Genomic DNA, 15,401 nt, shown 5'->3' on the forward strand with positions numbered 1-15,401 from the left:
GCATTAAAATTTTAGCAATGAAAAAATAAAGGATGGATAAAGCAAATGCTGAAAATCTAGGTAGTGCTAGACTGGGGTAACGGATATATCGTGATTTGTTATACTAACCTCTCTACTTTTTAGTATGTTTGCAAATTTTTGTTTAAAAAAAAGGCCATATTAACTAGCCCATATTACAAATAAAGTGACTGTTTTTTATCTCTTTTACTTTTAGCTAGGTAAGAGACCAACAAATTAAGGATAGACAAAAATTCCTCATAATTATGACCAAATCTTTACCAAAGCATGTGGATACCTATCTCAGAATGCCAAACAGATTTAGGACTGTACCTATTTTCTCCTTGGGTGACTACCAGAATTACCAGGTGTTTGAATCAATAGCCTTTGGGAAATAATACATTCCTAATGAAGTCTTGGATTCCTACATAGACCTCCATGAATAGCCACCTAGAAGCTTCTCTCATGAAGTAGGCACTGCTATATAGAGCCTTAACAGAAGGAGAGACTGGTGGATAATTTGACAGTATTTGGTAGCTTACTCTCCCAAAAGCAATACAGAGAAACCTTCATTAAACAAAAGCCCGTGTAAGTGGTGATTAGTAAGAATTTTGTTTGCTACATTCTTTCATGAGAAAGGCACCAATACCCTCTCACCAGACCAGCTCACATAAAGCAAGCAAAAATCAGAACTCACTTCAATGTCTGCTCAAGCTATAGCCAGAGTAAATCAGACTGAAACAAATTCAACCTAATCAGATAACTAAGTTTTAAATTAGTATGAGTTCACATCTGTTACTCAGTCATAATAAATATATGTAAAAATATGTAAAATATATATAAAAGTATGTAAAATATATCTCAACCTTCCTTCATATGCATCAATTTTGAGCTAATGAGTATCTCCTACAAAATGCCCACTTGGATAGCAAGTATATAACTATTGTTTCAAGTCACCTGGTTATCATCTTAGTCTCTTCAGTCTTAAGACAAAATAGCATATCAAACACCCCAGATCTGACAGAAGGAACTGGTCTCTTCTGCATGGCAGAATGAATACAGGAAGAGGGGAAAGTTGGGTCTTCAATAATAATCCACATGGTGCTAGTTATAACCAGTAATATTTAACCAAACATGCTGATTCATGGAAATTAGCCAAAGTATCCTGTTATTTAAAGTGTTCTTTGGGACCAGATTGGCAAAGAATAGGATTTCACTTCAATGACATACTACTACTGCAAGAGCTCTTGGTATGAAGAGTAAACTCTCTAGGTGGATTATAATTCTAATGGTTCCAAAAAAGAACAAAAAGAGAGATTGAGTAATTTTTCACTTTCAGAGACCCTAAAGCGTAATAACTCGGTGCTATAAGTACCTTTTGTAATAGAAGTGATAGATTTTAAACTTATCTCTAGGCAAGTCCCCTTAACATCTCAGTGACTCAGTTTCCTTATTTGTACAACAGCAGTAAGCTACCTGGCAAGGCAGAATGCCAAAGATATCTAATAAACATTTAAGATTTTCATTTATTTGTCAGAGAGAGCGAGCGAGCGAGCACAAGCAGGGGGAGCAGCAGGCAGAAGGAGAACCAGGCTCCCCACTGATCAAGGACCCCGATGCAGGACTCTATCCCAAGACCTTGGGATCATGACCCAAGACGAAGGCAGATGCTTAACCAATTGAGCCAGCCGGGCATCCCTCTATTAAACATTTTTTAACAAAAATTTTAAATGTGTCAAATTGATAAACTGAAAGAAAATGGTAGCCTGGTTCTTAAAAAATACTATAGTAAAAAACATGTTGGGGAGCCTGGGTGGCTCAGTCGTTGAACGTCTGCCTTCGGTTCAGGTCATGATCCCAGAGCCCGCATTGGGCTCCCTGCTCGGCAGGAAGCCTGCTTCTCCCTCTCCCACTCACCCTGCTTGTGTTCCCTCTCTCAGTGTCCCTCTGTCAAATAAATAAATAAAATCTTAAAAAAAATGTTAAATTTACATCTTATATTCATCCAACAGAATTATCAGTAAAATGTCATAATGTATATTCCTCCAAATGGACAAATGGAATAGGGAATCAATCAACATATAACCATATTATGGTACTTTGTACAATAATATTGGAACTATCAAACTGCAAGAAAGCCATTAAACCATCCAACCACAATCACACTTGATTCAGGAAATATAGAGGGTAAATAGTAACGCTGTATATATTTGTATAGCAATTTAGAATTTTCTAAATGCTATCTCATTCGTTCCTGTTTTATCTAAACCACCTTGTAAAGCCAATCAGGCAGACATTATCTCCAACTGGCAGATGTTAATGAAAGGGCTCAAACTCCTGCTATTAAACAGTTTATCAGAAATCACAAGAAAAATATAAAATAGACACTGGAACCCAGGTCCTTTGGTCCTCCATTCAGTATTCTTTTGCCAATAATCTAGAGTCTCCTACTAATAACAATAAAGTGTTTCTTGGGTCATAAATTTTAATACTTTTTTTCTGCATGGAAGTTCAGGCTCTGTCATCACAAGAATCCAAACAAAAAAGGAGACCAAGGAGTTCTCCCAGACAAGAACTTTCTTAATTTTTTAAAATAGACAAAGGAAACAGAGGAATGTACAGATAGGTACATTGGATGGAGTTTTTTAAAAGCATACTTTCGAGAGGGGGGCAAGATGGCGGAGCAGTAGGAGACCTGGATTTCATCTGGTCTCAGGAATTCAGCTGGATAGGGATCAAACCATTCTGAATACCTACGAATAAAACAGGATATCAAAGAGAAGAACAGCAACAACTCTCTGAACAGAAAAGCGACCACTTTCTGGAAGGTAGGACGTGAGGAGAAGTGAATCCGAGGCGATATTCAGGAGGATAGACGGCGGGGAAGGGGGCCTCCGTCTGCCACTTCTGGCAAGTGATAGAACCTCGGAGCACAAAATCAGAACTTTTAGAAGTCGGCTCCGCTGAGGGACGTCACTGCAGTGCCCAAGCTGGGGATGGAACCCTCGGGGTCACAGAAAGACCGGAGGTGCCTGAGTGCGGCAGAGCTCCCAGGTATCGGAGCGGGGAAGCCGGCTGCAGAGACGGAGCCGAGGCGCGGGCTTTCAGCTCAGGGTGGCCATAAACTGTGATCCACGGCCCAGTCGGGCCACTGCTCCTCCAGCAGGGACCCAACAAGCGGCAGAGCCGGGGAGACTCCCCTTCCTCCCCCGGGAGAAGCAGCGCGGGAGCGCAGCACGGGGATCCGCTGGGTTTGGAGACTCCACAAGGGGTCGGGTGCCAGAGATAGAAACGCTCAGTCACAGGCCGGGTGAGCACGGAGTGCAGCAGGAGACCAGGGAGACGGGAGTAACTGCTCTTCTCTGGGGGCGCACTGAGGAGCAGGGCCCCGAGTTCTCAGCTCCTCCGGGCGGAGATTGGGAGGCCACCATTTTCACTCAAGTCCTCCAAAGCTGTACGGAGAGCTTGCACGGAACAAAAGCTCCTGAGAGCAAACCCGAGCAGATTGCTTAGCCCTGACCAACAAGGGTGGGGCAATTCCGCCTCCGGCAAAGACATTTGGAACCACAGCAACAGGCCCCTCCCCCAGAGGATCAGCACGAACAGCCAGCCAAGACCAAGTTTACATATCAAGGAGAACGGGAGAACTCCAGTGCTAGGAGAATACTGCACATAGGATTCATGGCTTTTTTACCATGATTCATTAGTTTTTCAAATTTAAATTTTTCTTAACTTTTTTTAATTTTTCTTTTTCCCCGTTTTCAACCAACATCTTATCAATCCCTTTAAAAAAAAAACATTTTTTATTTTTCATTTTTAGACTCATATTTTATCCCTTCATAGTAGTTACCCTTATTTTTGGCATATATATATTTGTTTTCTCTTTAAAATTTTGAGATACACTTTCTTCTAACGGATCAAAATATACCTTAAATCACTACTGTATGGCTTTGTTCTAGTCTCCTGCCTGATCACATTCTCTCCCTTTTTTTTTTAAATCTTTTTTCAACTTCTTCTCTTATCAATTCCCGTTATAAAATCTTTTATAATTTTCATCTTTACAGTCATCTTCCATCCCTTCATTGTATCAACCCTTATTTTGTACATATATAAGTCTTTCTTCCTTTAAAATTTTAGGAGGCACTTTCTTCTAAGAGGCCAAAATACACCCAAAATCTAGTGTGTGGCACTGATCTATGCACTAGCCTGATCATATCTGATCATATTCTGTTTTTTTTTTTTTTTTGTTCTGTTTTTGTTGGTTTTTATCTTTTTCTTTTTTTCTCTTTCTTCTTTCTTTCCTTTTCCCCTGGTTTCAGGTCTTTTCTGATTTGTATAGAGTATATTTGCTGGGGACATTGTTAACCTGTTAGCATTTTGTTCTCTCATTCAACTATTCTCCTCTGGACAAAATGACAAGATGAAAGAAATCACCTCAGCAAAAAGAACAAGAGGTAGGACCGTCTCCCAGGGACCTACTCAATATGGACATTAGTAAGATGTCAGACCTAGAGTTCAGAATCATGACTTTAAAGATACTGGCTGGGCTTGAAAAAAGCGTGGAAGTTATTAGAGAAACCCTTTCTGGAGAAATAAAAGAACTAAAATCTAACCAAGTCGAAATCAAAAAGGCTATTAATGAGGTGCAATCAAAAATGGGGGCACTAACTGCTAGGATAAATGAGGCAGAAGAGAGAATCAGCGATATAGAAGACCAAATGATGGAAAATAAAGAGGCTGAGAAAAAGAGAGAGAAACAACTACAGGATCACGAGGGCAGAATTCGAGAGATAAACGATACAATAAAATGAAACAACATTAGAATAAGTGGGATCCCAGAAGAAGAAGAAAGAGAGAGGGGGACAGAAGGTATATTGGAGCAAATTATAGCAGAAAACTTCCCTAATGTGGGGAAGGAAACAAGCATCAAAATTCAGGAGGCACAGAGAACCCCTCTCAAAATCAATAAAAATAGGTCAACACCCCGACATCTAATAGTAAAACTTACGAGTCTCAGAGACAAAGAGAAAATCCTGAAAACAGCTCAGGAGAAGAGATACGTAACCTACAATGGTAGAAATATTAGATTGGCAACAGACCTATCCACAGAGACCTGGCAGGCCAGAAAGGACTGGCATGATATCTTCAGAGCACTAAATGAGAAAAATATGCGGCCAAGAATACTATATCCAGCTAGGCTGTCATTGAAAATAGAAGGAGAGATAAAAAGCTTCCAGGACAAACAAAAACTAAAGGAATTTGCAAACACGAAATCAGCCCTACAAGAAATATTGAAAGGGGTCCTCTAAGCAAAGAGAGAGCCTAAAAGCAGCATAGACCAGAAAGGAACACAGACAATATACAGTAACAGTCACCTTACAGGCAATACAATGGCACTAAATTCATATCTTTCAATAGTTACCCTGAATGTAAATGGGCTAAATGCCCGAATCAAAAGACACAGGCTATCAGATTGGATTAAAAAACAAGACCCATCGATATGCTGTCTGCAAGAGACTCATTTGAGACCCAAAGACACCCCCAGATTCAAAGTGAGGGGGTGGAAAACCCTTTACCATGCTAATGGACACCAAAAGAAGGCTGGGGTGGCTATCCTTATATCAGACAAATTAGATTTTAAAACAAAGACTGTAATAAGAGATGAAGAAGGACACTATATCCTACTTAAAGGGTCTATTCAACAAGAAGATCTAACAATTGTAAATATCTATGCCCCTAACATGGGAGGAGCCAATTACATAAGGCAATTAATAACAAAAGCAAAGAAACACATTGACAACAATACATTTACAGTGGGGGACTTTAACACCCCCCTCACTGAAATGGACAGATCATCTAAGCAAAAGATCAACAAGGAAATAAAGACTTTAAATGAAACACTGGACCAAATGGACTTCACAGACATATTCAGAACATTCCATCCCAAAGCAACCGAATACACATTCTTCTCTAGTACCCATGGAACATTCTCCAGAATTGATCACATCCTAGGTCACAAATCAGGTCTCAACCGGTACCAAAAGATTGGGATTATTCCCTGCATATTTTCAGACTACAATGCTTTGAAACTAGAACTCAATCACAAGAGGAAAGTCGGAAAGAACTCAAATACATGGAGGCTAAAGAGCATCCTACTAAAGAATGAATGGGTCAACCAGGAAATTAAAGAAGAATTTAAAAAATTCATGGAAACCAATGAAAATAAAAACACAACTGTTCAAAATCTTTGGGACACAGCAAAGGCAGTCCTGAGAGGAAAGTATATAGCAATACAAGCCTTTCTCAAGAAACAAGAAAGTCTCAAATACACAACCTAACCCTACACCTAAAGGAGCTAGAGAAAAAACAGCAAATAAAGCCTAAACCCAGCAGGAGAAGAGAAATACTAAAGATCAGAGCAGAAATCAATGAAATAGAAACCAAAAGAACAGTAGAACAGATCAACGAAACTAGGAGCTGGTTCTTTGAAGGAATCAACAAGATTGATAAACCCCTGGCCGGACTTACCAAAAAGAAAAATGACCCAAATCAACAAAATCATGAATGAAAGAGGAGAGATCACAACCAACACCAAAGAAATACAAACAATTATAAGAACATATTATGAGCAACTCTATGCCAGCAAATTAGACAACCTGGAAGAAATGGGTGCATTCCTAGAGATGTATCAACTACCAAAATTGAACCAGGAAGAAATAGAAAACCTGAACAGACCTATAACCACTAAGGAAATTGAAGCAGTCATCAAAAATCTCCCAAGAAACAAAAGCCCAGGGCCTGATGGCTTCCCAGGGGAATTCTACCAAACATTTCAAGAAGAATTAATACCTATTCTCCTGAAACTGTTCCAAAAAATAAAAATGGAAGGAAAACTTCCAAACTCATTTTATGAGGCCACCATTACCTTGATCCCAAAACCAAAGACCCCATCAAAAAGGAGAACTACAGACCAATATCCTTGATGAACATGGATGCAAAAATTCTCACCAAAATACTAGCCAATAGGATCCAACAGTACATTAAAAGGATTATTCACCATGACCAAGTGGGATTTATCCCTGGGCTGCAAGGTTGGTTCAACATCCGCAAATCAATCAACGTGATACAATACATTCACAAAAGAAAGAACAAGAATCATATGATCCTCTCAATAGATGCAGAAAAAGCTTTGACAAAGTACAGCATCCTTTCTTGATCAAAACTCTTCAGAGTAGAGGGATAGAGGGTACATACCTCAATATCATAAAAGCCACCTATGAAAAACCCACGGCAAATATCATTCTCAATAGGGAAAAGCTGAGAGCTTTCCCCCTAAGGTCAGGAACGCGGCAGGGATGTCCACTATCACCACTGCTATTCAACATAGTATTAGAAGTCCTAGCCACAGCAATCGACAACAAAAAGAAATCAAAGGCATCCAAATCGACAAAGAGGAAGTCAAACTCTCACTCTTTGCAGATGATATGATACTGTATGTGGAAAACCCAAAAGACTCCACCCCAAAACTGCTAGAACTCATACAGGAATTCAGTAAAGTAGCAAGATATAAAATCAATGCACAGAAATCAGTGGCATTCCTATACACCACCACCAAGACAGAAGAGAGACCAATCAAGGAGTCGATCCCATTTACAATCGCACCCAAAACCATAAGATACCTAGGAATAAATTTAACCAAAGAGGCAAAGGATCTGTACTCAGAAAACTATAAAACACTCATGAAAGAAATTGAAGAAGACACAAAGAAATGGAAAAATGTTCCACGCTCATGGATTGGAAGAACAAACATTGTGAAGATGTCAATGCTACCTAGAGCAATCTACACATTCAATGCAATCCCCATCAAAATACCATCCACTTTTTTCAAAGAAATGGAACAAATAATCCTAAAATTTGTATGGAACCAGAAGAGACCCCGAATAGCCAGAGGAATATTGAAAAAGAAAAGTAAAGCTGGCGGCATCCCAATTCCGGACTTCCAGCTCTATTCCAAAGCTGTCATCATCAAGACAGTATGGTACTGGCACAAAAACAGACACATAGATCAATGGAACAGAATCGAGAGCCCAGAAATGGACCCTCAACTCTACGGTCAACTAATCTTTGACAAAGCAGGAAAGAATGTCCAATGAAACAAAGACAGTCTCTTCAACAAATGGTGTTGGAATAATTGGACAGCCACATGCAGAAGAATGAAACTGGACCATTTCCTTACACCACACACAAAAATAGACTCCAAATGGTTGAAAGACCTGAACGTAAGACAGGAGTCCATCAAAATGCTAAAGGAGAACACAGGTAGCAACCTCTTCAACATCAGCCGCAGCAACTTTCTTCCTAGAAAGATTACCAAAGGCAAGGGAAGCAAGGGCAAAAATGAACTATTGGGATTTCATCAAGATAAAAAGCTTTTGCACAGCAAAAGAAACAGTCCACAAAACCAAAAGACAACCGACAGAATGGGAGAAAATATTTGCAAATGACATATCAGATAAAGGGCTAGTATCCAAAATCTATAAAGAACTTATCAAATTCAACACCCAAAGAATAATCCAAACAAGAAATGGGCAGATGACATGAACAGACATTTTTCCAAAGAAGACATCCAAATGGCCAACAGACACATGAAAAAGTGTTCAACATCACTCGGCATCAGGGAAATCCAAATCAAAACCTCAATGAGATACCACCTCACACCAGTCAGAATGGCTAAAATTAACAAGTCAGGAAATGACAGATGTTGGCGGGGATGCGGAGAAAGGGGAACCCTCCTACACTCTTGGTGGGAATGCCAGCTGGTGCAACCACTCTGGAAAACAGTATGGAGGTTCCTCAAACAGTTGAAAATAGAGCTACCATACGATCCAGCAATTGCACTACTGGGTATTTACCCCAAAGATACAAATGTAGGGACCCGAAGGGGTACGTGCACTCCAATGTTTATAGCAGCAATGTCCACAATAGCCAGACTGTGGAAAGAGCCAAGGTGTCCATCGACAGAGGAATGGATAAAGAAGATGTGGTATATATACACAATGGAATATTTTGCAGCCATCAAAAGGAATGAGATCTTGCCATCTGCAACGACGTGGATGGAACTGGAGGGTGTTATGCTGAGTGAAATAAGTCAATCAGAGAAAGACATGTATCATATGACCTCACTGATATGAGGAATTCTTAATCTCAGGAAACAAACTGAGGGTTGCTGGAGTGGTGGGGGTGGGAGGGATGGGGTGGCTGGATGATAGACATTGGGGAGGGTATGTGCTAAGGTGAGCGCTGTGAATTGTGCAAGATTGTTGAATCACAGATCTGTACTTCTGAAACAAATAATGCAATATATGTTAAAAAAAAAAGATAGCAGGAGGGGAAGAATGAAGGGGAGTAAATCCGAGGGGGAGATGAACCATGAGAGACGATGGACTCTGAAAAACAGACTGAGGGTTCTAGAGGGGAGGGGAGATGGGTTAGCCTGGTGATGGGTATTAAATAGGGCACATTCTGCGTGGAGCACTGGGTGTTATGCACAAACAATGAATCATGGAACCCTACATCAAAAACTAATGATGTAATGTACGGTGATTAACATAATAATAAAAAAATAAATAAAAAAATAAAAGCCTACTTTCAACAATTTATACTCTCAAAACGTCTGGCCTATAGGGAAAGAATTCCCAGCCAATAATCATTTACTGAGTAGTTTTGCACCCAAACACTGCCTTGCAAGGTTTTCAAGAATAGGCATAAAGTGGAACCACTGCCCAGAAGCACTTTAAAATCTCTGTAGATACAAGATCAGCATATAACATTCAGACTCACAGTAGTTAGAAATTCAGAATAAGGAAAACCCTTTGTTAAGCTGAAGTAATCAGTGAAGTTTTAATGAAAGAATGAGGGAATTTTGAGACACAAGCTGGGCTGTGAAAGGCAGGTGAGATTTATAAAGGAGAAACACAAGGTGGATATCTCAAATTTGGTGAAGATGTTCAGCCTGAGTGGCAAGAAGGTTAGGCAATGGAGTGGCAGGAGGAAACTGAAGTGCAGAGAAATATGCCTAGTAAATAGATGAACTAGTAAATGGATGAGTAGATGAGCTGCAACTGGAATCCAGGTCTCTAAAACATCAACCATTCTGTTCCTCCTAACTGGTCTTCCTGCCTCCATGCTGGCACCCCTCTCCAAGAAATTCACCATTGTATCAGTTAAATCAAAACATGATTTATTCAATTAAAAAAACCAAACCGAATATTCAGGAAGTTATACAATAACCAAAATTTAACTTCTGTTACATCAAGTTACTAATTTGACTCCACTATCTAAAGAACAAAAGGCTTCAGAAACACAGAGTCAAAATGCAAAAACATGTGAGGGGTGTTAGTTCTACCTTAACAATGGCCTCTTTTAATGGTCAAGCCCTTGCCTTAAATATGTGGGATTCAAGATGCAGCTTCTTCATAATACTTCTAGAGCTCTACTAGATTTGACAAAATACACTCCATGATTGACACCAAATTACTAATTAATCTAAAATTCATGCTGCTTGATGACATGCTACAATCTGGGCCTAACCAAAGAGTTACATAAAATACAAAGCTTTACTACTAATGCATTATTCAAAATGTGAGAAGTTCAAGAGAAGACTGCCTTCAGTAAAAAGAATCAAAAAGGGTCATTATGAGGATTCACAGATGAAGAAAATTAAACCAAGTTCTGTTAAATTTTGATTTAATCTTAAACAGAAGTCATTTAAGTCTTGAAATGTCACTTTGAAAAATATTGTAATACCCATCAAAAAAAAATTCTAATACCCATCAAAAGGTTGAGATATAAATTAAAGTAGTTCCTCTCAAAAGAAAACATGCATTCCTTCTCCAGTTTTCCAGAACAATGAGGAACTAAACGAAAACAACTGAATCACAAGCCTTATACTGTAATAAATCCACTATCACTATTGTTACTTTGTCTATGTAATGGAAACTTTCATCTTAGTTAATACTATATATAGACATTATCTAATTATCTTTTTTACTCCCAGATGAATAATCTTCAGTATCAATCATTTGTGTGATCAGTAGTATTTTCCTTCTCCCTTCATCACTGACCTCCTCCCCTCCCTAGTAACTTGGAGTGGAATCAACTGGCATTTCCTTTACCCTCTCTCTTTGGTAACCTAATAGTTCTTAGTTGTCTATCGGTGACAGGTGCCTGTGAGAAACTGATGAGAACTATGAGACCCAGAAAAATGAATGTACCTACATACACTCAAATTTTTTCATACAATTTCAGGAGTTTAAGAACCCCTATCCCCCACAAGCACCTACACAAATAATTTCTAAGATCATATAGCTCTCTTTTATAATCTCACACAACTCCTTTATACACCTATACAATTAAGAACTATTACAGTGATTAATAACATAATACTCAAAATAATAAAATTAAGTCTAGGTAAAGCTTTATCTTACTGGCAATATTTTAAGTTAAGAACCGCAGATGAACTCCATCCTAAAAGGCCTTAGAAGAACATCTTGAGCACTTCAATAAGACAACTTAAAATAATGAGTAAGGCGTTTATTTAAAAAAAAAAAAAGTCTACCAAGTCTTGTTGTTTGGTCAACTTGCTTGCCTTAAAATGTGCTGAAATGTCTTCCTAAATTTTTTATTAACTCTGACACATGTGCTTGTAAAATCATGTAAGGCTCCAAAGTTAATCTGAGCAAAAAAGAAAGTTCCAACTGATAGTAACAAACTCTTGGATTCAAATACGTGTTCTCCTATATCAAGCTATGTTCAACACTGAACGCTGTTAGCTAGTAAGTGAAAGTGATACCATCTCATAACGATCTAGTTACCTCGTCAAAGCAAGTAAAACATAAAAGATGAAACAGGACAAATACCAAAGGGAAAGGAAGAATATAATCAAAGTGTTATTACTAACGGACATAAGTGCTTTCTTGAAAGTGTAGTTCCTAAAAGTAGAAGTTTCTTGCTGGATGTACCAAACTATTCGTGGACACCGAGTTCACTTTTATTTTTGCTGAAACTTTTAATCATTGTTTAAATCACAGTTTTGTACTGGGTCAAAAAAAAAAGGGAAACATTTACCACAAACTGATAAATTTCAAAATCATATCAGAATTTTTAAATATATTAAACTTTGGTGATACACTCACAAAACTTTTAAGTTTCATGATGCTGGGGGCACCTATTAAACCCATTAACCCTCTGCCAGCAAAGACAATTCACAAAAAGCAATTTCTTCATTTGTAAATACTGGGTTACCAGGACATATCAAGTGAGCAAGTTCTCAACTTGCCTCAAGTTAGGGTGGAATTGATGAGACTTTAAACTGTTCATTTTATTCTACCCCACTAAGTCCCTTCCCTACACAATGGAAATCTGTGTATTTCCTGAAATAATACTTTGACCAGTAAGGACAATCCATAATTGAAAGGCAAACTGAAAGCAAGAGAGAGAAGTGCAACAGGTACATACCAAATGATCAGATGCCGTAAGAAAAGGCTTTAGTAATGTCACTACTAGTCTCCTCCCCTATTACAAACAAGTTGCTGGTTAAAACTGAAAACTAAATGTGCAACATGTGATTGCACTTCAGAGTCAGAGGAAGAACCTTCAAAAAGGATTTATTTGCTGAATCTGTGCAGGAAAACTATTTTCCCTCATGCCACCCAAATTATAAACTTTATTGATAAATGTCTGCATATTTGCCATGGTTGGGAAAAATACACTGTAGTCAATATATTTTGTTAATGCTACCAGTTTTTAAATTTCACTATTAAACCATTTTCATATAAACTAAAAAAAAAAAAAAAAAGAGGAACCCTTTTAACTGATGAGTTGAGGAAACTCCAGTATTTCCCAACCTAATACCAGGCCCCATAGATTACATTCCTCGGCACATTAAGTCAGTGGCAGGAAATAGACTGCTACCACTGGTTCACACACTTTCTGGGCAATGAAACTTAAGCAGTCTCACGGCTTTTGAGCGTTCTTAATCAACTAAGTGGAAGTACTGTAATGACTATTATATACACAACAGTTGGTGGTACCTCACCCAGACTCGAACTCCCACGCTCCCCCCCACTTTTACAAGTGTTTCTTGGGAGAGCACAGGGAAGAGGCAACGGGAAAAAGCGCACGTAGGCGACTCTTCCTTAGATTTCTGGTAAAGTACAAAGACTAGGAGCCTACGCTGTGTGGCTTTTTTAAGGGTGAGGCTGGTTTTTAAGTCTGTGGGTGGGCTCCCAAGTATCTGGATTGAAAAGAAAAGAGGTTCCCCTACCCGGACACTAAGTATTAGGAGTCAAAACCCAGCAACTGACTGAGGTGGGAAGGAAAGGAATCGCGGGAATATTCGTGCCCACAAGTTAGACAAACAACAGACCCTACCCAGGAACTCGGAGTCTCCCCAAGTTGGGGGTGGGGCCTTTCTCCTTTCCGCACTGCCTCGCGGAATGGTAAGAGTGAGAAAGGGGTTAAATGGAGAAGGGGGTGCTCTTCCGCCCCCACGCCGTCTCCGCGCCTCAGCGTGGCCGCTCCTTGAGCGGCTCCCGGAGTAGCACAGCCAGATCGCGGTTAGCCTTGGGAGGGGGCCCCGGGTTCCCCCGTGCGCAACAGCCGGAGGATCCCGGGGCTCTCGATGTCCCCAAGGCCGGCGGGGACTGCGGGAGCACTCACCAATTTGGGTTTGTTTTTCGTTTCCTCTTCGTTGGCGGCCCGGTTCCCCGCGCTCCGCTTGTTGCTCCGGCCCCCACCGGGTTCCTCGCTGCCGCCTCCCGCTCCCGACGCCGCCGCCCCGGGCTGCTCCATCTTTCTCCGGCCTTATCACCTGTGACTTGTAACCCCACCTCTCCTCAACTTGGGGAAGCCCCTCGGGGTGGTCCCACTGCCCCAGCTGATTAGATAGCACCTCTTCCTGGTGAGAGTGTGTCTGCCTGGAGAGCTGCCGATTTCAGGCTCCCGGCTCCCAGACACCCCCGACGCAACACGCCGTTGCCACTACTGGCGCTGGGGCAAGCCCTGCCCCTGAGCAGCTGCAATTACCGCGGTCGCTGGCGCCGCCGCCCTTAGGGCGGTGTTTAAGGGTGGAGGGAAAGTAGGTGCCTATCTCTTTAAGAGGGCCTCGACACACGTGATTCATCAAAGTACCCGCAGTCAGCCGCCTGGGCGCCGAAAGCTGCTTCCTACTCCCAGTGCCTAGCGGGCCCCAGCTACTGAGCATGCCCAGCGCAGCGACGGGCGCCGAGGGTAGGAGAGGACTTTAAGCTGCGTTTAAGCACTGATTTCACTTCCTAGGGGCCCAGCGTGAAATGGAAGGGAACTAGTCAAGAGAAAAGAGGTATAGCCCATTTTAGAGATGGGGAAACTGAGGCCCGGAAGGATTCAAGTATGAGTTTAACTGGCAGATGTTCCTGAGTATCAGCTTCCCCTAGTGTAGGCCAGAGCACCTTCCCCACGGACGCCTTACTGAGAGTGTGGTCCTGCTAGGCTCTGTGGGAGGGGTAGATTGGCAAGACAGCTGGCATCGTATAGGAAAACTACCACTGAGAGCATTGATTAATTGCCTAGACAGACCGTATGGGTCAAAGTGGACAGAGGGGGGTGCTTTGTATTACCATGATTGCTTTGAGATCAAAGAAATACAGTCGTTCCTTTATTTCCATGCTGCTGGATAGTAGAAGCAGCAGGCATCCACTACCTAATCTCGGGGGAAGGGGGAGCAGTTAATGCTCTTTAACCAAAGCACCTATAGAGAGCTAGCAATTGGATTGAGTGCTATTTTCAGTTTCTGAGACTAGTTTAGGTTTAGGGTTGTTATGGGAGGGAAGTAAAATCATGTCTGTCAAAGCTTTGTTTAAAACGTAAATCTCTACACAAATGCTAGGTGTTTTTGTGCAGCAGCAGGGTACTGTAAGCATCGTTAGTCTTTAGTGCTTGTCTTGTCAGGAAGATGCCCAGGCTATATTTCTAACATCTTTTTTTAAACAGGGCCCTCTAAAAATAGTGTTCACACTAAGACCATTGCAGGGGCAGAGCAGGATTTGAATGAACCACCATCATAGAATAAGAGCATATATGCTAGCGAAGCCTGAAGTGTAACCTCAGATACTGAGTCTACTAACATGTCCATATGCCTGTTACTCAGATATCTTCAGGCTATGACTTCTTTTGCCCTCCCCTTCAACCTAAATTCAACTATGGCGAATCTAATTTGTTTATGAGCATATTTATTGGGAGTGCATTACAATAAAATTGACCATACTATAGATGTGATGAGGCAATTAACTGGGACAGTAGAGCGAAAAGAACATAATATTATCTAAAAACAGTTTTAATCCTGGCTGTCATTGTCATTAACTTTC

The 15,401-nt window shown here is 40.6% G+C and overlaps 1 protein-coding gene and 1 long non-coding RNA gene across 6 annotated transcripts in view; one reads left to right on the top strand and one right to left on the bottom strand.

Moving 5' to 3' along the window:
* Positions 1–14,116, bottom strand: part of DIAPH2 (diaphanous related formin 2) — a 946,398-nt gene extending 932,282 nt beyond the window's left edge. For all 4 annotated transcript variants that reach the window (XM_088028705.1, XM_088028707.1, XM_088028706.1 and 1 more), the window contains exon 1: positions 13,717–14,116. In XM_088028705.1, the coding sequence (XP_087884831.1) occupies positions 13,717–13,848 (132 nt within the window). In that variant the 5' untranslated portion in view covers positions 13,849–14,116. The remainder of the gene's footprint in view (positions 1–13,716) is intronic.
* Positions 13,557–15,401, top strand: part of LOC114207410 (uncharacterized) — a 28,889-nt gene continuing 27,044 nt past the window's right edge. For both annotated transcript variants that reach the window (XR_003608855.2, XR_015769444.1), the window contains exon 1: positions 13,557–13,724. This is a non-coding gene — a long non-coding RNA (uncharacterized LOC114207410). The remainder of the gene's footprint in view (positions 13,725–15,401) is intronic.

Source organism: Eumetopias jubatus, unplaced genomic scaffold, assembly GCF_037043125.1.
Source record: "Eumetopias jubatus isolate StellerSeaLion01/CBP00866 unplaced genomic scaffold, mEumJub1_p1.0 scaffold_11, whole genome shotgun sequence".
In the NCBI taxonomy this organism is placed as follows: Eukaryota; Metazoa; Chordata; class Mammalia; order Carnivora; family Otariidae; genus Eumetopias; species Eumetopias jubatus.